Below are 24,686 nucleotides of genomic sequence, written 5' to 3'. Positions count from 1 at the left end.
TCTGACTTTATGTTCCTTTATCCGTAGCACACAGCTTTTATTTGTGACAGTAAATATGCACAGTATGTTTAATGAGAGTTCATAAATGGGACAAAGAATAATCTCTTATATTCTAGCTCTGCGGAGAAAGAGTTGGTATATGGACAATGACAATTTTGAGCCCAGAAATGCTGCTTTCTTCTCACTTATGTATGCAGGCTCTATCACTCGTATATCTTTCCATATTTCCGATTAGCAGTTCTGAGAAAGCCATTTAAAAGTCTTGAGGGAGAGTGTCACTCTATAAGGCTGCCAGGTTTCCTTTGATTTTTAAGAGATCACAAATAGGATTAGGTTTCTATATTTAAACCATCCACATTTCCCCAGCTTCAACTTATATCTTCCCCCCGACAGCCACCAAATCCATCATTCTGACTTATTCTTCCATTTTTTATTAATCTCATGAGTCTTTAGAATAAGTGGGGTGGAGGTGTCTTAAAAGATGGTAATAGAAAACATTTTTTATGTCTAGTTTCAAGACTTGTCCAAACAGTATAATGCAATTTATAGATCTGTATTCAATTTTTAAAGGTGACAGATGTTATGCATGATGCCAGATATCTATAAATTTCCTTTCTTCCACTCAGGATAGCATAGTATATATTGTTCACTCTATGCTCTTAAGATTAGGTTTCCAGTCCTACCTTTACTGTTAAATAACTGTTTGGTACTGGGCAGATCCCTTAAATTTTCTAGATATAAATTTCTTCTATGTGAATGCAATGTATTAAACGAAATAAATTTTTCTCTTTTTAAAAATATATTTTTATTGATTTCAGAAAGGACGGGGGAGGTAGAGAGAGAGATAGAAACATCAATGATGAGAGAAATCATTAATTGGCTGCCTCCTGCACACCCCACACAGGGGATTGAGCCCACAACCTGGGCATGTGCCTGGGCCGGGAATCGAACCATGACCTCCTGATTCATAGGTCTATGCTTAACCACGGAGCTATGCCGGCCTGGCATTTTCAATTCTGAAATTATATGATTCTACTTGGACATAATATTTGATATTTATGAAGTAGTGTTACTTAAATATAGTAAAATTGTTTCATTATATAATGTTATGTTAATACCAATGTCATTTTATTATTATACATCATATATTTTGAATTATACAATACTGTATTTTACTTAATAAATATAAAGAATTACACCTAGATTCTGACAATTAGATTAAATTGAAGCACACTAACAAGAGACAGTATTAGCATGACTTTCTTTTTCCATATTTAAATAATATGCCAGTTTTTATCCAGCTATTCACCTGATTGGAAACTGTAACCAGGATTGCAGATGTAGGGTGAAAATGTCACTGCTTGTTTCTCTAGGGACCATCTCAGAATACTAATTGATAGCACTTTTCCTTATTAGCCGGGACTCAGCCCTGAGTATTTCTCAGTTTGGCATGTTGACAGCTGCCAACACTCTTCAATCACAAGTGCATCATTATTTGAAATGTTTTCTCTTTCCTTTAAATAGAAGGGTATATTTTCTGACCATTATAGAAAATTTAGAATGTAGAAGAGTATAAACAAAGCCACATTATTTCATAATTCAGACAACATTTCTGCTACTTTTTCATTCTCGTACTTTTATACAAAAAGGTTCAAATAAAAGGGTACCCATATTTATTTTATTATGATTTAGTATTATAAAATTACATTTTAACTTAAATTTAATTGTGAAATATTTCAATCATATAAAAATATGACATATGGTAGAGGAATCACCCAGATTTAATGAATACTATTGTTTGATATATATAATTTAAAATGTTTTAGAGGGAGAAAAATATGATAGTTATTTCTAAAGTCCAGCCTTTAAACCAATTTCTCTCCCGACTCTCATGGTAATTATCATGATAAATTTTGCATGTCATTTTTTTTTTACCTACACTTATTTTACAAAATCTATTTATGACAGTTGTCTTGTAGGGTATTATTTTCTAATTGTGAAACACTTCTACAATTGGTATTATGTAGTACCTCAATCTGAACTTTCTTTTTTAATATGTTTTTCCCAATTAATTGGATCTATATTGCCTCCCAGTGGACAAGTTTGAAAGTTTCTTCATGTATAAAGGAGTAAAAAATATTTGTTAGTTTATAGGTTAAACATATTTTTCCTCCTGTGAGACCATAATCTCAATCAAGATAAAGAACATAGCTATTAACTCACAATGTTCCATCATGATCCTGGTCATCCTTTCTGTTCCCTCCTCACCTCTATTCTCTTTGAACTACTATCTGTTTTCTGTCACTGTGCTAGGTTAACATTTTCTGGAATGACATATTAATGGAAACATAGAATATGGATTTTTTTGTCAAGAGTTTTTCACTCAGCATAATTATTTTGAGATGTGTGCATCAGTAGTTCATTTTGATGTACATTAGTACTTGTCACAGCAGTCTACTTGAATGACTGTTATATCTTTATAGGAAGTTGACTACCAGATATTTTTATTTTCCACATGTTGTTTGTGTCACTATCATGAATTTTACTTCTACATATGTTATATATTTTGAAACACATTGTTATTAATGCATAAATAGTGAAATTATTTTTATAATATTAATAAAACACAAAATAACATTTTATATTTACCTTTATATTTCATATTTCCATATTTTTTTACATTGTGTAAATTCACATGTCCTTAATTCTGAAGAATTTTTACTTAGTATTTTTAGAGTTCAGTGATATTGTTGATTAATTTTTCTACTTTGCTTTATATGACCCTTTTTTTTTAAAGGTTGTCTAATTATGGGTTAAAAGTTTTTCTCTCATAACTTTATGAATGCCATTCTATCAGTCTTACATTTTTTCTGATGAATATTTATTAGATATTCTTACCATTTCATTTTTCTGGTGAAATTTTATTATTTGCTCTTTACACTTGGCCATTATGATTTCTTAAGCCAATATCTCTCTTCCTTTTTAGGACTCAAATGACATATTTATAATACCACTTAAGATTGGTCCTCAGTTACGAATTTTTTTTTAAATTTAATTTAATTTAATTATTTTATTTTTAATTTTTTTTTTAAATTAAATCTTTATTGTTCAAATTACATTTGTTCCTCTTTTTTTTTCCCCCATAACTCCCCTCCTCCCAGTTCCCGCCCCACCCTCCGCCCTCACTCCCCACCCACTGTCCTCATCCATAGGTGCATGATTTTTGTCCAGTCTCTTCCCGCATCTCCCACTCCCCTTCCCCCCCCAAGAATAGTCAGTCCATTCCCTTTCTATGTCCCTGATTCATTATAATCAACAGTTCATTCTGTACATCAGATTATTTATTCACTTTATTCTTGGATTCACTTGTTGATAGATGCATGTTTGTTGCTCATAATTTGTATCTTTACCGTTTTCTTCTTCCTCTTATAGGATACCTTTCAGCATTTCGTATAATACTGGTTTAGTGGTGATGAACTCCTTTAGCTTTTTCTTATCTGTGAAGCTCTTTATCTGACCTTCAATTCTGAATGATAGCTTTACTGGGTAAAGTAATCTTGGTTGTAGGATCTTGCTATTCATCACTTTGAATATTTCTTGCCATTCCCTTCTGGCCTGCAAAGTTTCTGTTGAGAAATCAGCTGACAGTCGTATGGGTATTCCCTTGTAGGTAATTGAGTCTCTTTCTCTTGCTGCTTTTAAGATTCTCTCTTTGTCTTTTGCTCTTGGCATTTTAATTATGATCTGTCTTGGTGTGGTCCTCTTTGGATTCCTTTTATTTGGGGTTCTCTGTGCTTCTTGGACCTGTAAGTCCATTTCTTTCACTAGGCGGGGGAAGTTTTCTGTCATTATTTCTTCAAATAGGTTTTCAATATCTTGCTGTCACTCATCTTCTGGTACCCCTATGATTCTGATGTTGGTGCGTTTGAAGCTGTCCCAGAGGCTCCTTACACTCTTCGTATTTTCGGATTCTTTTTTCATTTTGCTTTTCCGGTTGGGTGTTTTCTGCTTCTTCGCATTTCAAATCTTTGACTTGATTCTTGCATTCCTCTGGTCTGCTATTGGGTGTCTGTATAATATTCTTTATTTCAGTCAGTGTATGCTTAATTTCTAGTTGGTTCTTTATCACAACATCGAGGGTCTCATTAGATTTCGTGAGGCTCTCATCAAGTTTATTGGCAGCTTCTAGCACATTATTGAAAGCCCTCTAAAGTGCGTTTTTTAGCTCTATGTCCTCCATTTCTGTCATGTTTTTTGTCTCCGCATTTTTTATGCTTTCTTGGTGCACCCCCTTGTGGTCTTTGTGCGCAGTCTTGTTCTAGTTGAGCCTTGATTGTTGTAGTTAATACTAGAGGGATTTGACCACCAGGCTGACTGGCTGTGAGAATCAGCTGTGGGAAAACTTCTGTCCTCTGGGGAGGTGCTAATCTAGCCTTTGCCTGAGGCAATCCGGCAAATGGCTCTGCACAGGGGTTGGGCCAGGCGGGATCAACAGGGCAGGTGGAGGGAGCAGTTATGGCTGCTCTCAGTCCCATTCCCAGAGGCTCTGCTTCTCAGAACCCCAGCAACCACTGCAAACCTTGGAGAGAAAGCTGCCCTCACGTTCCGACTGATGCCAGACAATCCCGCTTCTCCCGTTTGAGTCTGAGTCCCTAGAGACTCTCTCAGATCTGGCTCAGAGTCTGAGACTCCCTCCTGATTGAAAATGACAACCGCGCCCTCAGCCACCAGCCCGCTTTGCGCGTGCACCTCCGCACCTTTGTATTTTCCACACTGCGCCTCCTCTGAGCCTCGGTATGCTGTTCTCTTTCCTTCTAGTTGAAGAGTCTCTCCTCAGCCAGCCTTCCTGTGGTTCTGGGTGATGTCCGTTCCGTCTTTTAGTTGTATTTTTGAAGTGGTTGTTTGCGGCAGCAATCTCTGGTGTTTACCTATGCCACCATCTTGGTTTCTCCAAATTTATTTTTTTTAATTTTAAAAATTACTTTTACTATTGTACTTTATCTTTGTACTGTAATTTTAATAATTTCTATTAAACAATCTTCAAAACCAAAGTATTATCTTCTGTAATGTTTTATCTTTTAATAAAACCATCCTTTTAATTTTGTTTTTATTCCAAATATTAATTTGTGTAGGAGTTTCTTTTGGTGCTTTTTTAATTTCTATTTATTAGTTGTGTTTCACCATCTGGTCACTGCCATAGTCAATTTAAGCAATAATCAATAATTGGTAAGACTTTAAAACAAATGGTAACTAGGAAATTCACAATAAATGAACCAACCAACAATACATGCATATACTAATGAATCTGGAAACAAGAACAACTTTAACACTGAAAACAAAATGTGAAAAAACTAGGTATTTTATGCCTCCAGACATCATGCAATAGGAAGTACCGAGTATCAGCTCTGAGTATTTTTGACAAATATTTAAAATTACATCTAATCAAACCTCTACTGATTTATAGAAAATAAACATATTAAGTCATATTTTAGGAAACTCTATCTTGCTTGTCCAACACATAAGTGAAAAAGAAAATTAAATTTAAACTGATGAAACATATGGACTAAATGAGACCAAAGAAATATATTAACAAACTGCATTCTATAGACATCTTTGAATCCTAAGTAAAAAGTATTTTAATTTGAACACTGGTTGAATATTTGATTATATTAAAGACTTATTCTCAAGTTTTAGTAAGTATTCAATTTTTATTTTTAGAAAGATAAATTGCACCCAGATATGTAGCATTTGTGCCCAAGTGTGTAATGAATCGTTAATATACTATAACATTTTAAATTTGTTTTAACATCTGAAAGTGGATATGTACATAGATGGAATAAGATTGTCCAGCCTTGATCATTTTGAATCTAAGTAATGGTCTCTAGGTGTTCATTGTACTATTTTCTCTATTTCTAGATGTATGAAAATATCTTAATATAAAGTTAATAAGAATGTCATTCATCTAACATTATAAGTATACTTAAAGTTACTGTTCGTGATAATTTTCCAAATTTCTGCAAAATACATTCTCAAAAAGAAAACTAAATGTTCCAAATGTTTTCATTATTCACTAGATATTAAATATACATATTTAACAATTTCTAAATAACAGACATTACTTGAATCTCAAATAGTAAGGGTGGAATTTATCTTTAATTTTCATCTCAGCTGAATTCTTCATGACTTTTGTTACGTAAACTTATAACAAATATATTGGCTTAAAGGAACAGCAGAGGGATCACACCATCCCCATTTTTGAAAATGTGATTTTTCATATATATATATATATATACACACATACACACACACACACACATATACGCACACACACCTGTGTGTGTGTATGTGTGTGTGTGTAATCAATCTCAGGTAAATGGAAAACTAAATAGAAAACTCCACAGTTTGAGGGGTTTTTTTGTTTTAATATTTATAACTAGAAGATACCTTTCAACTTCGTCTTACATATTAAAAACATTCAGTCATTTTTACCTAGTCACTATAATTTTGTATTTATTTTCTAAAACCTGCATTCTTTTTTAAAAATATATTTTTATTGATTTCATAGAGGAAGGGAGAGGTAGAGAGAGATAGAAACATCAATGATGAAAGAGAATCATTGATTGGCTGCCTCTTTCACGCCCCCTACTGGGAATCTTGCCTGCAACCCAGGCATGTGCCTTAACCAGAATCAAACCAGGGACCCTTCAGTCCGCAGGCAGACACTCTATTCACTGAGCCAAACCAGCTAGGGCAAAAACCTGCATTCTTTATTGTTAAGATAAAAAACATTCTATTTCCTCTATTTCATAGTACAAAATGAGAAATATCTTGCACAAACGTTCTATTCTCAGAGTGTTTTATAACATCAGTATAAGTGATTATTAAGCCCCCTGGGTTTTAAGGTGAATTATCAGTTTGCTTATTTAATACTACATAAAACCATAGTTTTTGAAGATTGTATGAGAAAACATATTTTTATTGAAAAAGAGTAGAAATATATTTTTCCTCGCTGTTGCTTTAATGGGATAGTGTTTTTACCAGATAAAATGGAAGAAGTAAGCAGGTTTTTAAAAAAGTCTAGTTTCATTTTTTTATTTTTGCATGTGGCTTTCCAATTTTCCCAGCACCATTTATTGAAGGGGCTTTATTTACTCTATTGTTTGTTTCTGGCTCCTTTGTCGGAAATGATCTGCCCATATACATGTAGTTTTACATCTGGGCTCTCAAATCTGTTCCATGATCTACGTGTCTGTTTTTCTGCTGATAGCATACTATTTTGATTACAGTAGCTCTGTAGTATAATTTGAAGTCAGGTAGTGTAATACCTCCTGCTTCATTCTTTTTTTTTCTCAGGATTGCTTTGGCTATTTGGGGTCTTTTGAGGTTCCATACAAATATGATGATTTTTCTGTTCTATTTATTTTAAAAATGACATTGGGATTTTGATGGGGATCGCATTAAATATGAATATTGCTTTGAGTTATATGGCCATTTTAACTATGTTGATTCTTCTAATGCAAGAACACGGGATATTTTTCCGTTTTGTTGTGTCTTTTTCAATCTCTTTTAATACTGTTTTTGCAGTTTTTAGTGTATAGGTCTTTCAGATTCTTTAGGTTTATTCATAGGTTTTTTATTTTTTTTGTGCAAATTCTAACTTGTAAAAAATTAATTCAAAATGGATCAAAGACCTAAATATAAGATCTTAAACAATAAATTACATAGAAAAAAAACATAGATACTAAATTTATGGAATTAGTCATAGATAACATTTTATGAATTTGACCCCAAAGGCAGGTAAAAATAAATGAATGGGACTATATTAAACTAAAAAGCCTCTGCACAGCAGCCAAACAAATAGGCAGCAGACCAAATGGAGATGATATTTGCAAACAATAGTTCCAACAGTGGTTTAATATCCAATATGTATAAAAAACTCATAAAACTCAATGCCAAACAAACAACCCAATTAAACACTGTGCAGAAGTCCCAGACAGACACCTCTCCAAGAAGACATACAAATGGCCAACAGATCTATGAAAAGTTGTGCAACTTCACTAGCCATTAAGGAAATGCAAATGAGAACTACAGTGAAATACTGCCTCACACCTCTTAGAATGGTTTTATTAACAAGTATTAACAAGTGTTGAGAGGTTGCGGAGAAAAGGGAACCCTCATTCACTGCTGATGGGAATGTAGACTGATCCAGCCACTATGGAAAACAGTCTGACGATTTCTCAAAAAATTAAGAATAGAGTTACCATATGACCCAGCAATCCCTCTCCTTTATATATACCCAAAAAGCTCAAAAACATGTATTTGCAAACATATATGTACTCCTATATTCATTGCAGCATTATTCATGGTGGCCAAGACATGGAGACAACAAAAGTGTCCTGTGATAGAGGATTGAATAAAGAAGATGTAGAATATTACTGAGCCATAAGAAAAAATGAAACACTTCAATTTGTGACAACATGGATGGAACTTGAGAATATTATGCTAAGTAAAATAAGCCAGTCAGAAAAATTCTAAGAACCATATGATTTCACATCTTATATATATAAAATCCTAAATTGCAAATAGACCGAATGGCGGAACAACCGAACAACTGAACAACTGGTTGCTATGATGTGTGCTGACCACCGGGGGTGTGCACAGAACATGGCGGGCATTGGCCATGAAGGGATGGTGGAGCAGGTGAGCGAGGGCGCCAGACCAAGTCAGGGCGCCAGTCGCTGTCATCGGGGAAAGCCTCCATTGGTTACTGAAAATTTTTTGCTCCTGCATGCCGCAGTCCCACCGGGCGCTCTCACCTGTCACCAGCGCCAGCCCCGCTTGCACCCACAGTCGGCATTGGAGCCGTCACTCACACCTGCTGCCGGCGCCTGGCGCTGGTCCTGATTGCTCAGTGCCATCAGCAGGTGCAAGCAGTGGCTGTCAGCCCCGATTGCCCCGAGGGCCTCTACACCTCCCCCTACTCCTCAGGGGCGATCAGGGCAGCAGTCACTGCTTGCATTAGCTGACCGCACCGGCCCTAATTGCACCTGCTGCTGGCACTGGCCCCAATCGCGCCTTCAGCGGGTGGGAGCATGGCCGGCACTGTCAGCACATGGGAGTGGCAGCAGCGAGAGTGGAGCTGCAGGCAGACAGAGGACAGAGGGTGGTGGTGAGAGGGACCAGGTGGAGGCACGGAGGATGGGCCAAGACCCACCCCTGTGCCCACTGCAGCCTCGAAGCCCACAGTTCCTTTCAAGGTGCACAAATTAGTGCACTGGGCCCCTAGTGTGGGATATAAAACTGAAACTCGTGGGCACAAAAGGCAGTGTGGTGGTTGCCAGAGGGAAGGTGGTGGGGTAAAGGGGGCCTAAAATATGGTGACATAAGATTTGACTTTAGGTGGTGAGCACACAGTGCGACATACAAATCTTACTAGTGTATCATAGAAATCTGCTCCTGAAACCTGTATGACCCTATTAATCAATATTATCCTGATAATTTTGCTTAAAGTCTATCTGAATGTTAGCTATCAATCAAGGAGACTCCAGAGCAACTTTCCAACCTTCAGGCAGATTTGACTACAGCTTAAGCTGCACCATGCCTGAGCAGAAATGTACCATAATGACATTCAAGGTATCGCTGAGCTACAAAATATAATTAACGGGCTTAATCAAAACAGAAATTAAATGTGTATTTTTGTCTCATTTGCATTTTATGAATGCAAAAGTTGTACCCTTACATTAGCAATTATGTGAGAAAGTGTTATTTTTAAAATGGCAAATTTTGTTTTTGTGTTTTGTTCTTTAGGAATGTGAAAGATACTTCAGATTTTTGAAAAGATTATAAAGGAACCTAAGATTTTCATTTGCAACGTACAGTTTCTTCTAAAGAGTATACATCAGCTGGCATCAAACGAGCAGAATGAATTGTTGCTTATTCCTACATTTGGTGTTGGGAATTTCCCTCCTATGGCCTTGCCTTACAGCAACAGAAAACTCCAAAACAGAGGAAGCGAAGCACCCAGAAGGGTCTCATCTGAGACTGAAGAGTGGCTGGATTTGGAACCAGTATTTTGTAGAAGAGGAAATGAATATCACTAGAAAGATCATTGGCCGGGTACTGATTTTCTGAAAATGTTACAGGAAATAATGTTGTATAAATCTAAATAAAGGAGTTGAAAGTTTTGGTAGTAGATGAATTCTAAATTTTCTCTGTAGAACCATTAGAAAACTTCAAATACCAGCATAATTAATTGCTTCAGGTTTGTTAGCACCTAGAGTAACCACAAAAGCTTGCAGAAGAGGGAAAGCTCTAGTATTCCCATTTCACTTTAGTCTCCCATGTAAAAACACAGCCCTCATTATCCACATCTGGAAGTTTGATGGTGTTATTTTTGGTAATGGATCAAAGCAACTACACTGAGAACAATAAAGTTACCAACAGTATTTAGCCTGATTTTCTATTATGCTAAGCAGGTGTTGATATACACCTCATTAGTTTTTAATGAAGCAGGTTAATACCAAATTCTTTTACAGCTGAGTAGCTTCAAGAGCCTACATATTCATTTGATTAGTGAAGTTGAAATACAAAGAATTATTATTTTCACTTCCTTATAAGAATATATTGTAAGAGAATTTCCTTAATGAGAAAGAACATTTCCTATTTATACTTTTGGCTTTTATTATTCTTTGATTTTCTTTAAATAGAGGTAATTACAATATCAAGTCCTGTTCTGTAAAGCTCTTTCTATAGATGAATGAACTGAAGTAAGTTTAACTGCTAATTAACTGGCACTAAAATTTAATTGGGCCCAAAGGGTGAAGCACTCAGAATTCATTAACTCTTTTTTCTAGCCCTTTCAGGAGAACTGCAGCGTTAGCCTGATGTCCAGATTCCATAGGAGCTCATCTATTCCATTGTCCAAATGTATATGAGTACATTCAACCAAAGGCTTAGACTAGGGTCTTAGGCACATATTCAAACTGTATGCACACATGTCCTGAAAGTAATATTTCTCCTCCCTTTTCATTTTGTAAGATGACTGCAGGTAAATCACAGGCAGAATACCATAAAGGAGGTCTGTAGTTAAGTGTCTGCTACTTACCTGAGTCTCTCTAACCACATTTAAAGTGGACTCCACAGAACTCCATATGCTCTCCATTCATTGAAAGAATGACAGGCCAACAGGGGCGTGTGGCTTTTAGTGAGTAAGGCTCTACAGGGACGTGCATCAGTGCAGCCCAGACAGACTACCTCCCTGGCTCGTGGCCACATTTTCTAGTTTGTTTGTTTTTTATTTTTCTCCTCCCTGGCTTTGCCTATTTTTGCATTCTGTAAACATATTTATGAAAATGCGGTAATTTCCCCTCTAAACAACTTCATTAGGCTTAAATAATAATATATAGATAACTTGTTTAAAAGAAAGTAATAATGAATGTTTAGGTGCTTGTAAGTAAATAGCTAGTAAAAATAAAATGCAGCTGAGGTGTCCAACATAACTTTCTTTTTGACCTATTTTTAAAAAGTGATTAAGTTTGGAGAGCACAATTAAGTAAAAATTTAAACTCATGTTGATTTGTCAAACGGATAATAACTGCATGATTGAGAAAATATTTTTGAATGGGAATATAGAAATTTAATAATACCTGAATCCATGAAATTGAAATGTGTGTAACTGATGCATCTTATGACACTAAGAAGCAGATGTTTGAGAAAATATTTTTTTAACTTAAATCTGGGTTCTTATAAAAACCAAGCTCACTGATTTATGAAAATTAGTCTATCAATGTACTTGAAAAGCATATATACATTACTAAACTTGACTTATTTTCATTCCAATATTGAATCAAATTTTCAACCTACATCAAAATGATGAAGGACATTTGTTTACCTTAATTTCTTCTTATTAGGTCATGAAGACTTTATTTTATGATAATGAATTGTCAAATTAAGATAGCTAGAACTTTTTCATTAGCTTTTTGTTAGTAGTACCAATTTATTTCTTTTATTGTATGGCAGTGATACTCAATGTGTTATTAAAATTAGTTGTTTTAGATATATTCAGATATTCTCCCCCAAGCACATAGAACAATTTATTAATTAGTCAGGAATAATACATTATATCTTGAGCTATCAGAAAGTTCTGAATTTAAGATTTTATTTCTTGGTTCACTTTGTAAAATTTCAGAGAAGCTCTTACTTTGAAGAAGGGCATATTCATAAGTGATGAAACAAGAAGATCATGGGTTCACAATAATTAGGAGCTTATGGCAGGTTTTCCTCTTTGTATAAAAATAATTTAGATATAAAAAAAATACAACCAATGTTCTCTATAGCATAATAACACTTTTTATATCTGAAATTCAAATTTACATTAACACAAAGATAAACAGATTTACTTTGCTTTTAAAACATAAAAATAATGAGAGCGCAAAGAGAACAGGTATATTTGATAATTGAGTAGAATATATGTGGAGATAGAATTTAATGTTAAAGTTAATATTATACCTTTTTAAATATTATATGGGAGTTGTATGGAATTATTAACTTGGGGAATAATAAGCAGACTAGAAAATAAAACCATTATAATTGACTTGCCCATTTTGACACATATGGAAACTAAATGATCATTCTTTGCACTTGCAGCTGAGCTCAAATATACACAATGGATCCAAGTCTTTGAAGTACAGGATTTCAGGAGATGGAGCCGAAAGTATTTTTTTCGTTGATGAAACAACAGGTGTCTTATCTGTGGCACAGAAGCTGGATAGAGAAAAACAGGCCTTCTACAATCTAAAAGCCCATTTAATAGACAGAACTACTGGAAAGGCTGTGGAACCTGAATCTGACTTTGTTGTCAAAGTTACAGATATCAATGACAATGCACCAAAATTCCTACATGAACCTTATGCGGCTGTTGTACCAGAGATGTCTCCAGAAGGTATTAATCGACATCAAACATATATTAGCAATGTAAACAAGTTTGAGATGTTGAGCATATGAATTGGAAGTGAATTATTTGAAAATTCTACATTTGTACTTCCTTTTACAAGCATGTTAAGTAAACTATTTGAAACTAGTGACCCAGTGCATAAAATTCATGCACATTAAAAAGGATTAATTGGAGGATATATTTTAATATTGCTATTTGCCATTACTCTATAATAAAAGTGTCAAAGATGAAAGAAAATTAGTAAAATATATATGAAAATCTTCCCCATGTCAGAGTCTGGGGCACACCATGGGAACCAGAATCAAGTCCCTGGCCACCCATGTGAGCCTCGAAATTACACAAGACCCAGACCCGGCCAGCCCCACCCCCATGGGTGAGATCCAGACTGGCCAGCCCCACTCCCATCAAGATAATTTTGATAACACAATATATAATTAAATTAAATGTATATAATTTACTAACATGATAAACTTAAATGTGATTTAATAATGATCATTTTAAATTTTGCTTCCATGCTCAAAAACTGTTTTACCTTAACACTTGATTCATTAGCCAGTGAGTATAAAAATGTATATTCCATTGTACATTTTCCTGTTTTTTAACCTTCCAGGTAGCAATTTAAAGACCTCTTTCTACATGTATTCAGAACATAAATTTTTAATTAAAGCATAAATAACTTTAATTGTATAATATGTATTACAACCAATTATTATTAGGTTTAAAGGACATATTAATATTGTTCCATTTGGTAGCTAGGCAATGAAACATTATTTATTCCCCCTCGATCCTCCTCCTCCTCCTCCTCCTCCTCCTCCTCCTCCTTCTTTTTCTCCTTCTCTTTCTCTTCTCTACTCACCTCATCCTTCTTCTTCAATAAGCACATATTATAAATTTAACATGTTCTAGGAACTTTCTTTTGAAACTACGGATTCGATTGTGAAGGAGATATATAGAGTTACTAAGTAATTACCAGTATGAAACTTATGTTTTAGTTATAATACAAACAATACTTATTTTAAATAAAAAAGATAATATTTGATACTGTATGCTATGAAAGTGTTCAGTATGGGAAAAGTATGCTGATGATTAATTGACTGAAGGAAGTGGGGACATGTTAGTAGGTAAAATTTGAAGGGAATGATACAGAGGACAGCCATCCCATGTTCTAGGAAAAGCAGTGTGATGAAGATTGCATTATGAGTATGAAAGTTATTGGCCTATTCATTGGGGCCTTGACTTACAAGTGTCCCGACTAATGAGTTTTTTGAGATAAGAGCCATCTCTCAACCGATTTTTTGCTTTGAGTTGCAAGCTCAAAAAAATTCGGGTTACGAGCCAGCTTCAGATACCCCACCACTAGTTGGCACAGCGAACATCACAGTGATTTGACATATGAGTAACTTGAGTTATGAGCTCCGTCATGGAACGAATTAAACTCGTAAGTCAAGGCCCCACTGTAGTGAGCATGTAGGTCATGGCACTATATGAGATCCTCTTAGTAGACAATACAGGTAGAGATGAGAAAAACATACCTGGTAAATTGATTGTTAAGCAAATGGGAGTTGACTGGTAAATTAGTATGAATGGGATTGGCCAGTGATATAGGAAGAAGAGAAAGATGAGATGAGATGTTGCAATGGAAGAGATCCTTCAACTATGTGGAATGCTGCTGTGAGGTTGAATAAAATCAAGATAGCCCTGATTTTGATTTAGCAAGTTGAAGGCCCCTAGTATTTTCAGTAAGAGTAATTTGGTTGAATTTGTGTAAGTACATTATGTTGGAAATTATTCTATTGCATGAATGGTAGGTGAAAAGGTGATTGACAGTTAATTTAGCCTCTTTAAAAGTGCCATGCAAGGAAAAAATAGAGATGTGAGGCAGGAGAGAGGGGGATGTGAAATGTAAAGGCAATTTTTTAAAAATTATTATTTAATTATTTATTAAGATGGGATATTTAATAGCATAGTAGTATACTATAGGAAATGATGCAAAAGAAGAGTATTTTGAAGCAAAATAAAAGGGATGTGACTGCTAGAAAACTATTTTTGAGAAGAGAAAGAGTGATGAAATCTAAAGGAATAATAGAGGGGACAGATCCAGGTAGGTTAACATATTGATTGTTAACAAACCAGGTAACACATGATTATTTCTATTTAATCAGTTATGCCTGAGGCAAAGGCAGTAATTGAGAGCAGAGGGGAGGAATTTTAGAGAGATGGGGTACATAACGGGCATTTTATAGAGTTGGAGAGCGAGCCCACAATGATATTCCAGTGTGTACAATACAGTATTTGTATCATGGCACTACGTGTAGCCATGCTGTGGTTGATTTGATGGAGATCACAAAACATCGGTTTGGTCTGTACGATATTTGGCCACTTACACTTTGCAATTAGAGATCCCAGTACATATTAACCTAGTCAGTCTATGTAATTTAATGTAGCCTGTGGAAGTACGAATAAATATTTCTTTACAAGTAAATCCAGGGTCCAGGCTTTGTATGGAATCATACCAAAAGCAATGAACACTTTTCATATCTGTCCAGCGATGGAAGGGGTCAATAGCATGATGAGCAGCTGCAACCAGAAATACTTTCTAATATGGAAATAGTGGAACACCCCCATTGCTCTGTCAATCATTTTGTAGATGGTCTCCCTCTGAAAAATGCTTACAGTTATTAACTTTGCTGTGAAGGAACTGGTTATATTATATGTGTTTTTTCTGTTTCCCTCAGTCTCAATATTTAATTAATAGATAGTGTGGACCTTATTTTATTTGAATATATCTTTAATTCTTTATCTTCTTTCCATATCCATTGCCATTTAACAGGTCCTTGAGTGTTAATTTGCTTTCAAATTCCCCATTTTATCTTTTATAAAGCAACCAGTGAAAAATTTTATTCTCTATTGTCTTTCTTAAGTAGATTTGTGTTGTACTAGAGTCTACTACTAATTATTATATTTAAACCTGAACTTTAAACTTAGAACTTGGTAGACTATTAAAAGGAATCTACATTTGAGGATCATGAAAAGAGAAAACCAAGAAAATTATAAACCATGGATTGTTTATTTAACAAATAATATTTATTTACAAGTAATGATAGGTTTGTACTGATTACATTTACCTTTGAAATGCAATACGTTTAAACTAGAACTATCAGGTGGAACTATGATAAAACATTCTGTTTCCTCACTCATTAGTCTGAGTTTGCAAATAGTATATTTCTTCTACACAAAAATATAAGATCTAATAGGCCAAGAGTAAAACAGTACCTGAGGTTTGGGATGATTAAGTGAATGAGTGCATGGACAAGAGGGAAATGCCATCTCTTTCTTGAGTGTCATCTGGAGATTTTAAGCTGTAAAGTAATTGCATCTCAAGTATACTCACAGTAAGAATGGGCCAATTAATACTTGTAAATAACTAATAATCATTGCACTGATAAAATAAGTTCTCAGTATGAAGGAGTGAGCAGATGCATGGATTAAACCACCATTTCCATCATGGATTTAATTTCTGAAAATTACATTTTTACTAGATCATCTAATATCTTATATCTGTTTTTGTTATTTCCAAAACTCACAGATTCATACTGTATGTCAAAATACTATTGTTTAATTTGTGCTACTTTAAATTTGACCATTATACGAGTCAATATCCTCTCAATAAATTTGTTTCAGATTAATCAAAGTGTACCTGTACTAAAAATGCAAGTGAAAATACCTTTCCTGTTAAACAATTTATAACTTCATTCTAAGAAAAGGCTGTTATTATTTTTACCACTGAGTTTAAAACAAAAACATTGCATATAAAAATAAATGAGCCATTTTGAAATCTACAGTTCAAATCTTGGCATTCAAGCCCCATATTAAACTATAGTGTGCTGTTTGTTTAGTATTCTATAAATGCAAACTTTACTTCTTAATTTTCTAGCCACAGATAGCTGACTTCTCTATTGCTTACATGATGTCTAAACTAGTCTGCATATCAAAATTTATCACTCTTTTCCATTTTTATGTTTGAATGCCTCCCATAATCACTAGAAGATGAAGCATTCTGTGTGAAATATGAGACATCACCATCTAATACAGTTTTGTTAACAAATATTCAACAACATTTGGGTGAGAATCATTTAGTCCTTTGTTATACTGCTGGTCTATACTAAAGTCCATATAAATCAACATTGACAGAGTTACATTATTCTTACATTAGTTACATTTACTCTTAAAGATAAATAAGTCTAAAGTGTTGGGAATATAATTGATGCTATCAATAATGCTTGCAATCTTCAAAAAGGTTTAGCATTTATTACCATTATCACACAAAGCATAATTTATATGTAATTACTCACAAATAATAAATACTTTATATTGACATACCATTATTTCATTATAATTTTCTATCTGTGTTATAACAAATAAAAATATATGTCAGCAAATGAAGATTCTGAGAGTACTAAACTATAATTTTTCTCTCAAGCACTGGTACAAGTTTACATCTTGGGTAACATACATAACAATACATTTTTGCAATAAAGTCTATGAAAAATAGGTGAAGTCAAATATCTCTTAAATTTATTATCATAAAGTTGTTTTGCAAAAAAATAATAGTCCTGAAGATACAGAAGCTAGCTGGAAAAGTAAAACTGATTTTAAATTTGCATTTTTGAAAAAGTCTCTCAAGGGTGATATTGGCAGACAATAGCAACTCTCAAAGTGATAATAGAACCCAGAATTATTCTATTGAATATTTGTATGATTCTGAGAGAATAATTATTGTATTTAAACCTTTGTTCACTAAAACGAATAGATAAAAATAAGGATTTAAGAAAATCTTTAGACAGCAAATGCAATTGTTTGCTCTTACAATGATATAGCTGATCAAGTGAATGTGACTCCATTCAGAAATTCTTGCTGACCTAGGCACCCTCAGTTCCCAAGAGAAGACTAGTTTGCATTCATTTCTAACTCGATTTCAAGGATTTAGCCAACCTAAACTTTTTAAAAAAAAAAACTTGTTTTATTACTTAAAGTATTACAAAGAGTATTACATATGTCTCCTTTTTTTTCTCCCCTTGACCTTCCCCTGGCCTCCCCTACCCCCCAGTGTCTTGTGTCCATTGGTTATGCTTATATGCATGCATACAAGTCCTTGGGTTGATCTATTACCCCCCACCACCACCTTCCCACTGTAATTTGACAGTCTGTTTGATGCTGCTCTGCCTCTGTATCTATTTTTATTAATCAGTTTATAATGGTCGTTATTATCCATAAATGAGTGAGATCATGTGGTATTTTTCTTTCATTGACTGGCTTACTTCACTTAGCATAATGCTCTCCAGTTCCATCCATGCTGTTGCAAATGGTAAGAATTCCTTCTTTTTTAAAGCAGCATAGTATTCCATTGTGTAGATTTACAGCAGCATAGTATTCCATTGTGTAGATGTACCACAGTTTTCTAGCCTAAACTTTTAATATTTAATTCTAATCATAGGATGGAGTCTTAAGATGGAATAGTATGTGTTAAGGGTGAGGCAATTTAATATGCACATATCTATTCTGGGGAATTGTCGCTTTCCTTTATACATAATCCTGGGGTCATTTTATATTGTCACAGGTGTTCTGAAGTAGGGTAATTCTATGTCCAGTTTTACCCAGAACAGCTCTGCTTCACCCTATTTTATTTCAGGAATTTTCCTGGAAACGTTTGTCCCAAATTTTTTATTTTTATTGTTTTATTTCACCATTTTAATTAAATTTATTTGGGTGACATTGGTTAATAGGAGTATATAGGTTTCACTTGTATAATTCTATGATACATCATTTGTATATTGCATTGTGTGTTTACCACCCAAAGTTTACTTGCTTTAATTTTTTAAAAAATAATATTAATAGTAGGGGCACTGCAATAAACTAGAGTGAATTTGGTAGATATCTCCTTTTTACTTGTAGCTTCTTCCATGGGGTATGAGAAATAATCATGTGTTAGAAAATCTAAGGCTTTAATACAAAGAATTTCTTTTGGTCAACAACTAACCATACCATGATTTTGACTATTATTTTCTGAAGCTAAATGCAGATAGTCTAGTTCTGCAACCTAGGGTCAGAAAACTCCCATGGAAAGAAATGAAATGGAAACAATGAGAAGCTGTAGGGGAAGTAAATGGATGTGTCCAAAAAAGAGTATTTAAAAGAACATCTTGCCCAATAAAAACTGGTTGAATTGGTGGTTCCTAAGAACGCTTTTGCTGAAATAACTTCATAATCACTACAATAATTTATTTATTATTTATTTATTTAGATATAATTTTAATATTACATTGTGTAAAGTTAAGATGTATGATGTATTGATTTGATACATTTATATATTGCACTATGCTTACCACTGTAGCACTAGCTAACATCTCCATCAAGTCACATAATTATCATTTCGTTTAGTAGTGAGACCTTTAAGATTTAGTTGCTCAGCAGCTTTGAAGTTTATAAAAAATACATATTTGATGATAATCACTATGTTGTGCATTTCTACAGAATTTATGTTTTAAATGCAATTTTGTATCCTTTGATCAATATCTCCCCAATTTCCCCACCTGCAGTCCCTGGTAACCAGCAATCTACCCTCTGTTTTTATGAGTTCAGCTTTTTTATATTTCACATATCATATTAAGTGGTATTTGTCTGTCTTTGTCTGACTTAACTTATTGTAATGCTCCTAAGATCCATCCATAGTCTCACAAGTGGCAGAAATAAGTTTTAAAACACTTGAAACAACCTTAGCTGGTTTTGCTCAGTGGGTAGAGCATTGGCTTACAGACTGAAGGGTCCCGGATTCGATTCTAGTCAAGGGTGCATGCCTGGGTTGTGGGCTCGACCCCAGTAGGGAGCATGCAGGAGGCAGATAACCAATGACTCATCATGGATGTTTCTATCTCTCTCTCTCCCTTTCCCTTCCTCTCTGAAATCAATAAAAATATATTTAAATTTCAAAGAGAGCTTATGGGACTAAAACCAGGAGCTCTTAACGCTGTGACCGAAAATTGAAGTTCTCCATAGGATGTAATAAACACTCAGTAGTGTCTATTTTGTCCTGAAGAGATATATGATTAAATATATATATATATATATATATATATATATATTTTTTAAATAAAACACTTGAAACAAATGTGTGTACATTTTAAGTACTTGAACCGTGTAAAACAAGTGTTAAATAACTAACATCAAAATACTAAGACAAAACAGCAAACATCTATATATCTATATCTATATCTATCTATCTATCTATCTATCTATCTATCTATCTATATATATATATATATATAAAAGCCCAGCAGCCAAACAGCGGAGTGACAAGAACGACTGGTCAACCAGTCGCTATGATGCACATTAACCACCAGGGGGCAGACACTCAACACAGGAGCTACCCGCTGGTGGTCAGTGCACTCCCACAGTGGGAGCACCGCTAGCCTGACTGGGATGAGCAGCGCTCCCACAGCGGGCCAGTTCCCACAGGTCATGTCCCCCTCCCCCTTGCACTCGGCCTTCAGTTACATATAATTAAGGAATATGGTAAAGTTTCAAAAGTTTTATTACTGAAGAATAGAAGGGCTTTCTATTACAGTTTCTCAGTTTATAAAATTAAAAAACTAAAAACACAGGATGCTAGTTGCAAAAAAAATCACATAGGAAACTTGACTTTGTGCTATTTGTGTTAACATTCTTATTGACATAGAACATTATGAATCAATAAATGCAATTTTTCAAAAAGACCCATAATACTAGATTCCAAGAAATTTAAGTTGAGCATTAATTTTAAATGTACAAGTACTTATTTTTCGTATTTCTATTAATTACTACTGGATTTAATGATAATGCTTACTTATCAGTATCTGGTAGATTTTGATTTGCATTAAAAACAAAAGTTCCTTAAGTAAATAGGGAGTTTATAGAAGGAAATTAAACAGGCAAAATAGTTATACCTGTCCTCAACTTGATACTATTTCCAGCTTACTTAAATAATATTTATTAAAATTCCATCAATATTCTCCAATTTTTGAGGTGCAGATCACACCGTGATTTTTGAAGGAAAGTGTTTCCAATTTTGTTTTATTTCTCTGCTAGTAACACCCCTTTGAAAATCCTGAATCACACATTATAATGGATTGTTCAACAATTACATTTAATTATGTCATAGACATAGATATTTAAAATTCTACATAGTATGAGGTTATAGCCTCTTGTCTATATAGAAATTATACATGGTTTTGAAATCCAGAACAAGGATGTAGACTGGTCTTGTGTTGTATATCATCATTGTACTAACTTTTGTCTTTACTTTCTCTCTAGGGACATTCGTCATCCAGGTGACAGCAAGTGATGCTGATGATCCTTTATGTAATAATAATGCTCGTCTTGTATACGAGTTACTACATGGCCAACCATATTTCTCCATTGAGCCAACAACAGGTATCTCTAAATGAAACCAAGTGCAATTCAACATAATTCAAAGTAGGCAAACATAGCAGGAAAAATTCTCAGCTTACAAATATGTTGTATTGCAGACCTGTTGTTATACAAAAAATAAAATAAAATAAAATAAAATAAAGGGGTTGTATTTTAAACATTTAATCATTTTCTAGTCTTTTAAATGACTTTTCTAAGGCTGAAAGATTGGGCTCCACACACCCATACCACAAATGGTTTGTGTGTGGGGCATAACACATATGTAAGGATTCTTTCAAATCAATTAAAAAATGACAGATAACCCAATTCAAAATATGAGGAAAAGAACTTTTTAAGCAGTTGACAAAAATATTGTTATAAAAAAGACTACAATCATATTAAAAACTAGTGGCCCGGTGAATGAAATTTGTGCATGGGGGTGGTGTCCCTCAGCCCAGCCTGCACCCTCCCAAATCTGGGACCCCTTGGGGGATGTCCGACTGCCTGTTTAGGCCCGACCCCACAGGGATCAGGCCTAAACCGGCAGTCGGACATCCCTCTCGCAATCCGGGACTGCTGGCTCCTAACCACTCACCTGCCTGCCTGATTGCCCCTAACCACTCTGCCTGCTGGCCTGCTCACCCCCACCCACCCTCCCTGCTGGCCTGCTTGCCTCCAACTGCCCCTCCTGCCGGCCTGATCACCCCCCCAACTGAACCCCCACTGATGGCCTGCTTGCCCCCAACTGCCCCCCCCACCAGCCTGATCACCCCCAATGGCCCTGCCCAGTGGCCTGATCACACACAACTGCCCTCTCCTCTTGGCCCCTAACCACCTCTACCTTGGCCCTGCCACCATGACTTTGTCCAGAAGAATGTCCGGAAGGTCTCCTGGAAGGTCTCCCAGTCTAATTAGCATATTACCCTTCTATTAGTATAGAGGCCTGGTGCACGGGTGGGAGCTGGCTGGTTTGCCCTGAAGGGTGTCCTGGATCAGGGTGGAGGTTCCCTTGGGGGGCGGGGTGGCCTGGGCCAGGGGCTGGGGCAGTTTGCAGGCCAGCCATGCCCCCATGGGGTGAGGGTCCCCACTGGTGGGGCATGGCCAGCCTGTGTGAGGGGCTGATGGCTGTTTGCAGGCTTGCCACACCCCCCAGCGGGGACCCTCATCCCATGGGGTGTGGCCAGCCTGGGTAAGGAGCTGAGGGTAGTTTGTAGGCTCCTCCCTCTGCGGCCGGCCTGGGCAACCTAAGCCTCCTGCAGCTCAGGCCAACTCTGTGGCCACTGCCCACAGGCCCCTCCTTCAGCAGCCATCCAGGGCAAGCAGGAAACTTGGGTCGCCCTTGGCAATGGAGGAAGCCAAGCTTCCTCCTTTGCCAGTGGCGATCCAAGCCTCCCACTATCTCCGGCCTGCTCTGTGGACACTGTCCACAGGCCCCTCCTTTGGCAGCCAGCCCAGGTGGGCAGGAAGCTTGGCTTCCTCTGTCACCGGGGGTACCCCAAGCCTCCCACCTGCTCCAGCTGGCTCTGTGGCTGCCACCATCTTTGTCCTGCTAATTTTCATATTCCCTCCTGATTGGCTGTGGGGAGTCACAGAGGCATGGTCAATTTACATATTTATCTATTAGTGTAGATGCTCACCTCATTAATCTTTATGGAAATGCAAATGAAAACCACAATGAGATACACCAAAAACCCAACCAGAATGACTAATATTAAGCATGAATTTACAGCTGGATGTAGGAACTGATAGGCATTTGCTTTCAAAGATGTATTTCTGCATTTTATGTATTTTTATTTAGATTTAAAAATTTAAGTATAAAAATTGCTTTTCCAAATTTCATTAATGAATTGAATACTTTATAAAATAAGTAGGACATTTTTCTGTTCTTTTACATATGTCAATTAAATGCATAAGAGTTCTATGACACTAATTCATTTTAAAAATGTTGATTGCCATGTCCAAAACAAAGATTAAGCCCATATGAATCCTGCCTTTAAAAGCTTATAGTCTCTAAACATGGAAAACAAAGAAACAAAAATAAAACAAATTTGTAGCTAACTGCCAGGAATGTGGCAAATTTCAGAAGAAGGAAAATTCTATATTTGTTTTAAGAGGCAAATTATTATTTTCATCTTGGTAACATGAAAAGCTTAAACGAATAGAGCATTCTATTGGACCTTTAAACATTTCTTATCAGTTTGCTCAATTAGCAAATATTAAATGTCTCAGCCTTTCTTTCTCAATTAGAATTTCTTAAGAGAATCAGATTCAGAAAAATATGACTTGAGTGACTCTATTTTTAATTCTATCAAGGATGGTACCTAGCTTCTATTATTTGGGATGCACAGGACAACAGCTATTTTAATACTTGCAGTGGATTACTTAAGACATTAGGTTTTAATTCCCTCACACAATCTTGGTTGAGAGGGGTGAATTATGTTAACAGGCATTATGCAATATACTGGATATTTATAATATTACACCCTTAAAAATTATAACAAAGACAGAAAAAGAACATGAATTCCTTCCTTGGAACTTACAAATATATATTAAACATGTTGAATACTCATGAATACATACACTCAGTTTGTGAATATTATTATTAACTGAAACAAACAAGATCCAGTAAGAGAAAGAAAGTGAGGACTACTTTATATTGGATGGTCAAGACAGAATACCCTGAAACCAGAATGCAGAGCTGAGCCGGTAGGTGAAGGGCATGGAAGGACATTCCAGGTTATGGAATCTAAGAGACATTCCTGAGATGGGAGAGTGTTGAAGCTCTTAGACCCGAGGCCAATGTAGAAAAGCACAGAGCAGGAGAGTAGAAAATGAGGTATCTGAAGAACAGACATGTGCTGGGTCATCCTGGGGCTTCTTGACCATTTTAAGCACTGTCTTTGTTCCCAATTCTCACTATTTTCTAAAAATATATTGAGCAAGTTAGTTAAGGAGGAGAGGTGGAATGGGCAGCGAGACAGATGAGAGCCAAAAAACATGAAACTGTAAATTTCAGTGTGTATAAGAGGCTCTGGGAATATATATCCTTTCTTCACTCTGAAGGTGAGAAGAAAAGTTGAAATAAAATAGGCAAAGTTCATGGAAGCCCCCACATGGGGAGTGAAGGCCTCTATGTTCCTCTCACTCACTGCTGTACTGATCTCTACATCTTTGGATATATCAGAAGCTCAAATACTATTCTCCTTTGCTGATATAAAACAATTCTCTCTTGAGTTACATATAGGTAGATACTAGCAGCATCTATTTAATATATTCAGTGCTTTTCATACTG

General features: G+C 35.5%; 1 protein-coding gene and 1 non-coding gene across 4 annotated transcripts in view; both read left to right on the top strand.

Annotated features, from left to right (window-relative positions):
• Positions 1 to 24,686, top strand: part of CDH19 (cadherin 19) — a 56,440-nt gene that overhangs the window by 7,968 nt on the left and 23,786 nt on the right. For all 3 annotated transcript variants that reach the window (XM_070421538.1, XM_070421540.1, XM_070421541.1), the window contains exons 2-4: positions 9,808 to 10,116; positions 12,646 to 12,940; positions 21,299 to 21,418. In XM_070421538.1, the coding sequence (XP_070277639.1) occupies positions 9,922 to 10,116; positions 12,646 to 12,940; positions 21,299 to 21,418 (610 nt within the window). In that variant the 5' untranslated portion in view covers positions 9,808 to 9,921. The remainder of the gene's footprint in view (positions 1 to 9,807; positions 10,117 to 12,645; positions 12,941 to 21,298; positions 21,419 to 24,686) is intronic.
• LOC139014763 (small nucleolar RNA SNORA25) lies at positions 19,932 to 20,055 on the top strand. The gene has a single exon (XR_011472317.1). It is a non-coding gene; the product is annotated as a small nucleolar RNA SNORA25 (small nucleolar RNA).

The sequence above is a fragment of the Myotis yumanensis genome, unplaced genomic scaffold (genome assembly GCF_028538775.1).
Source record: "Myotis yumanensis isolate MYYU_CA2020_CCGP unplaced genomic scaffold, mMyoYum1.0.hap1 SCAF_7, whole genome shotgun sequence".
NCBI lineage: Eukaryota > Metazoa > Chordata > Mammalia > Chiroptera > Vespertilionidae > Myotis > Myotis yumanensis.
This window is presented reverse-complemented; position numbering and strand designations above follow the sequence as displayed.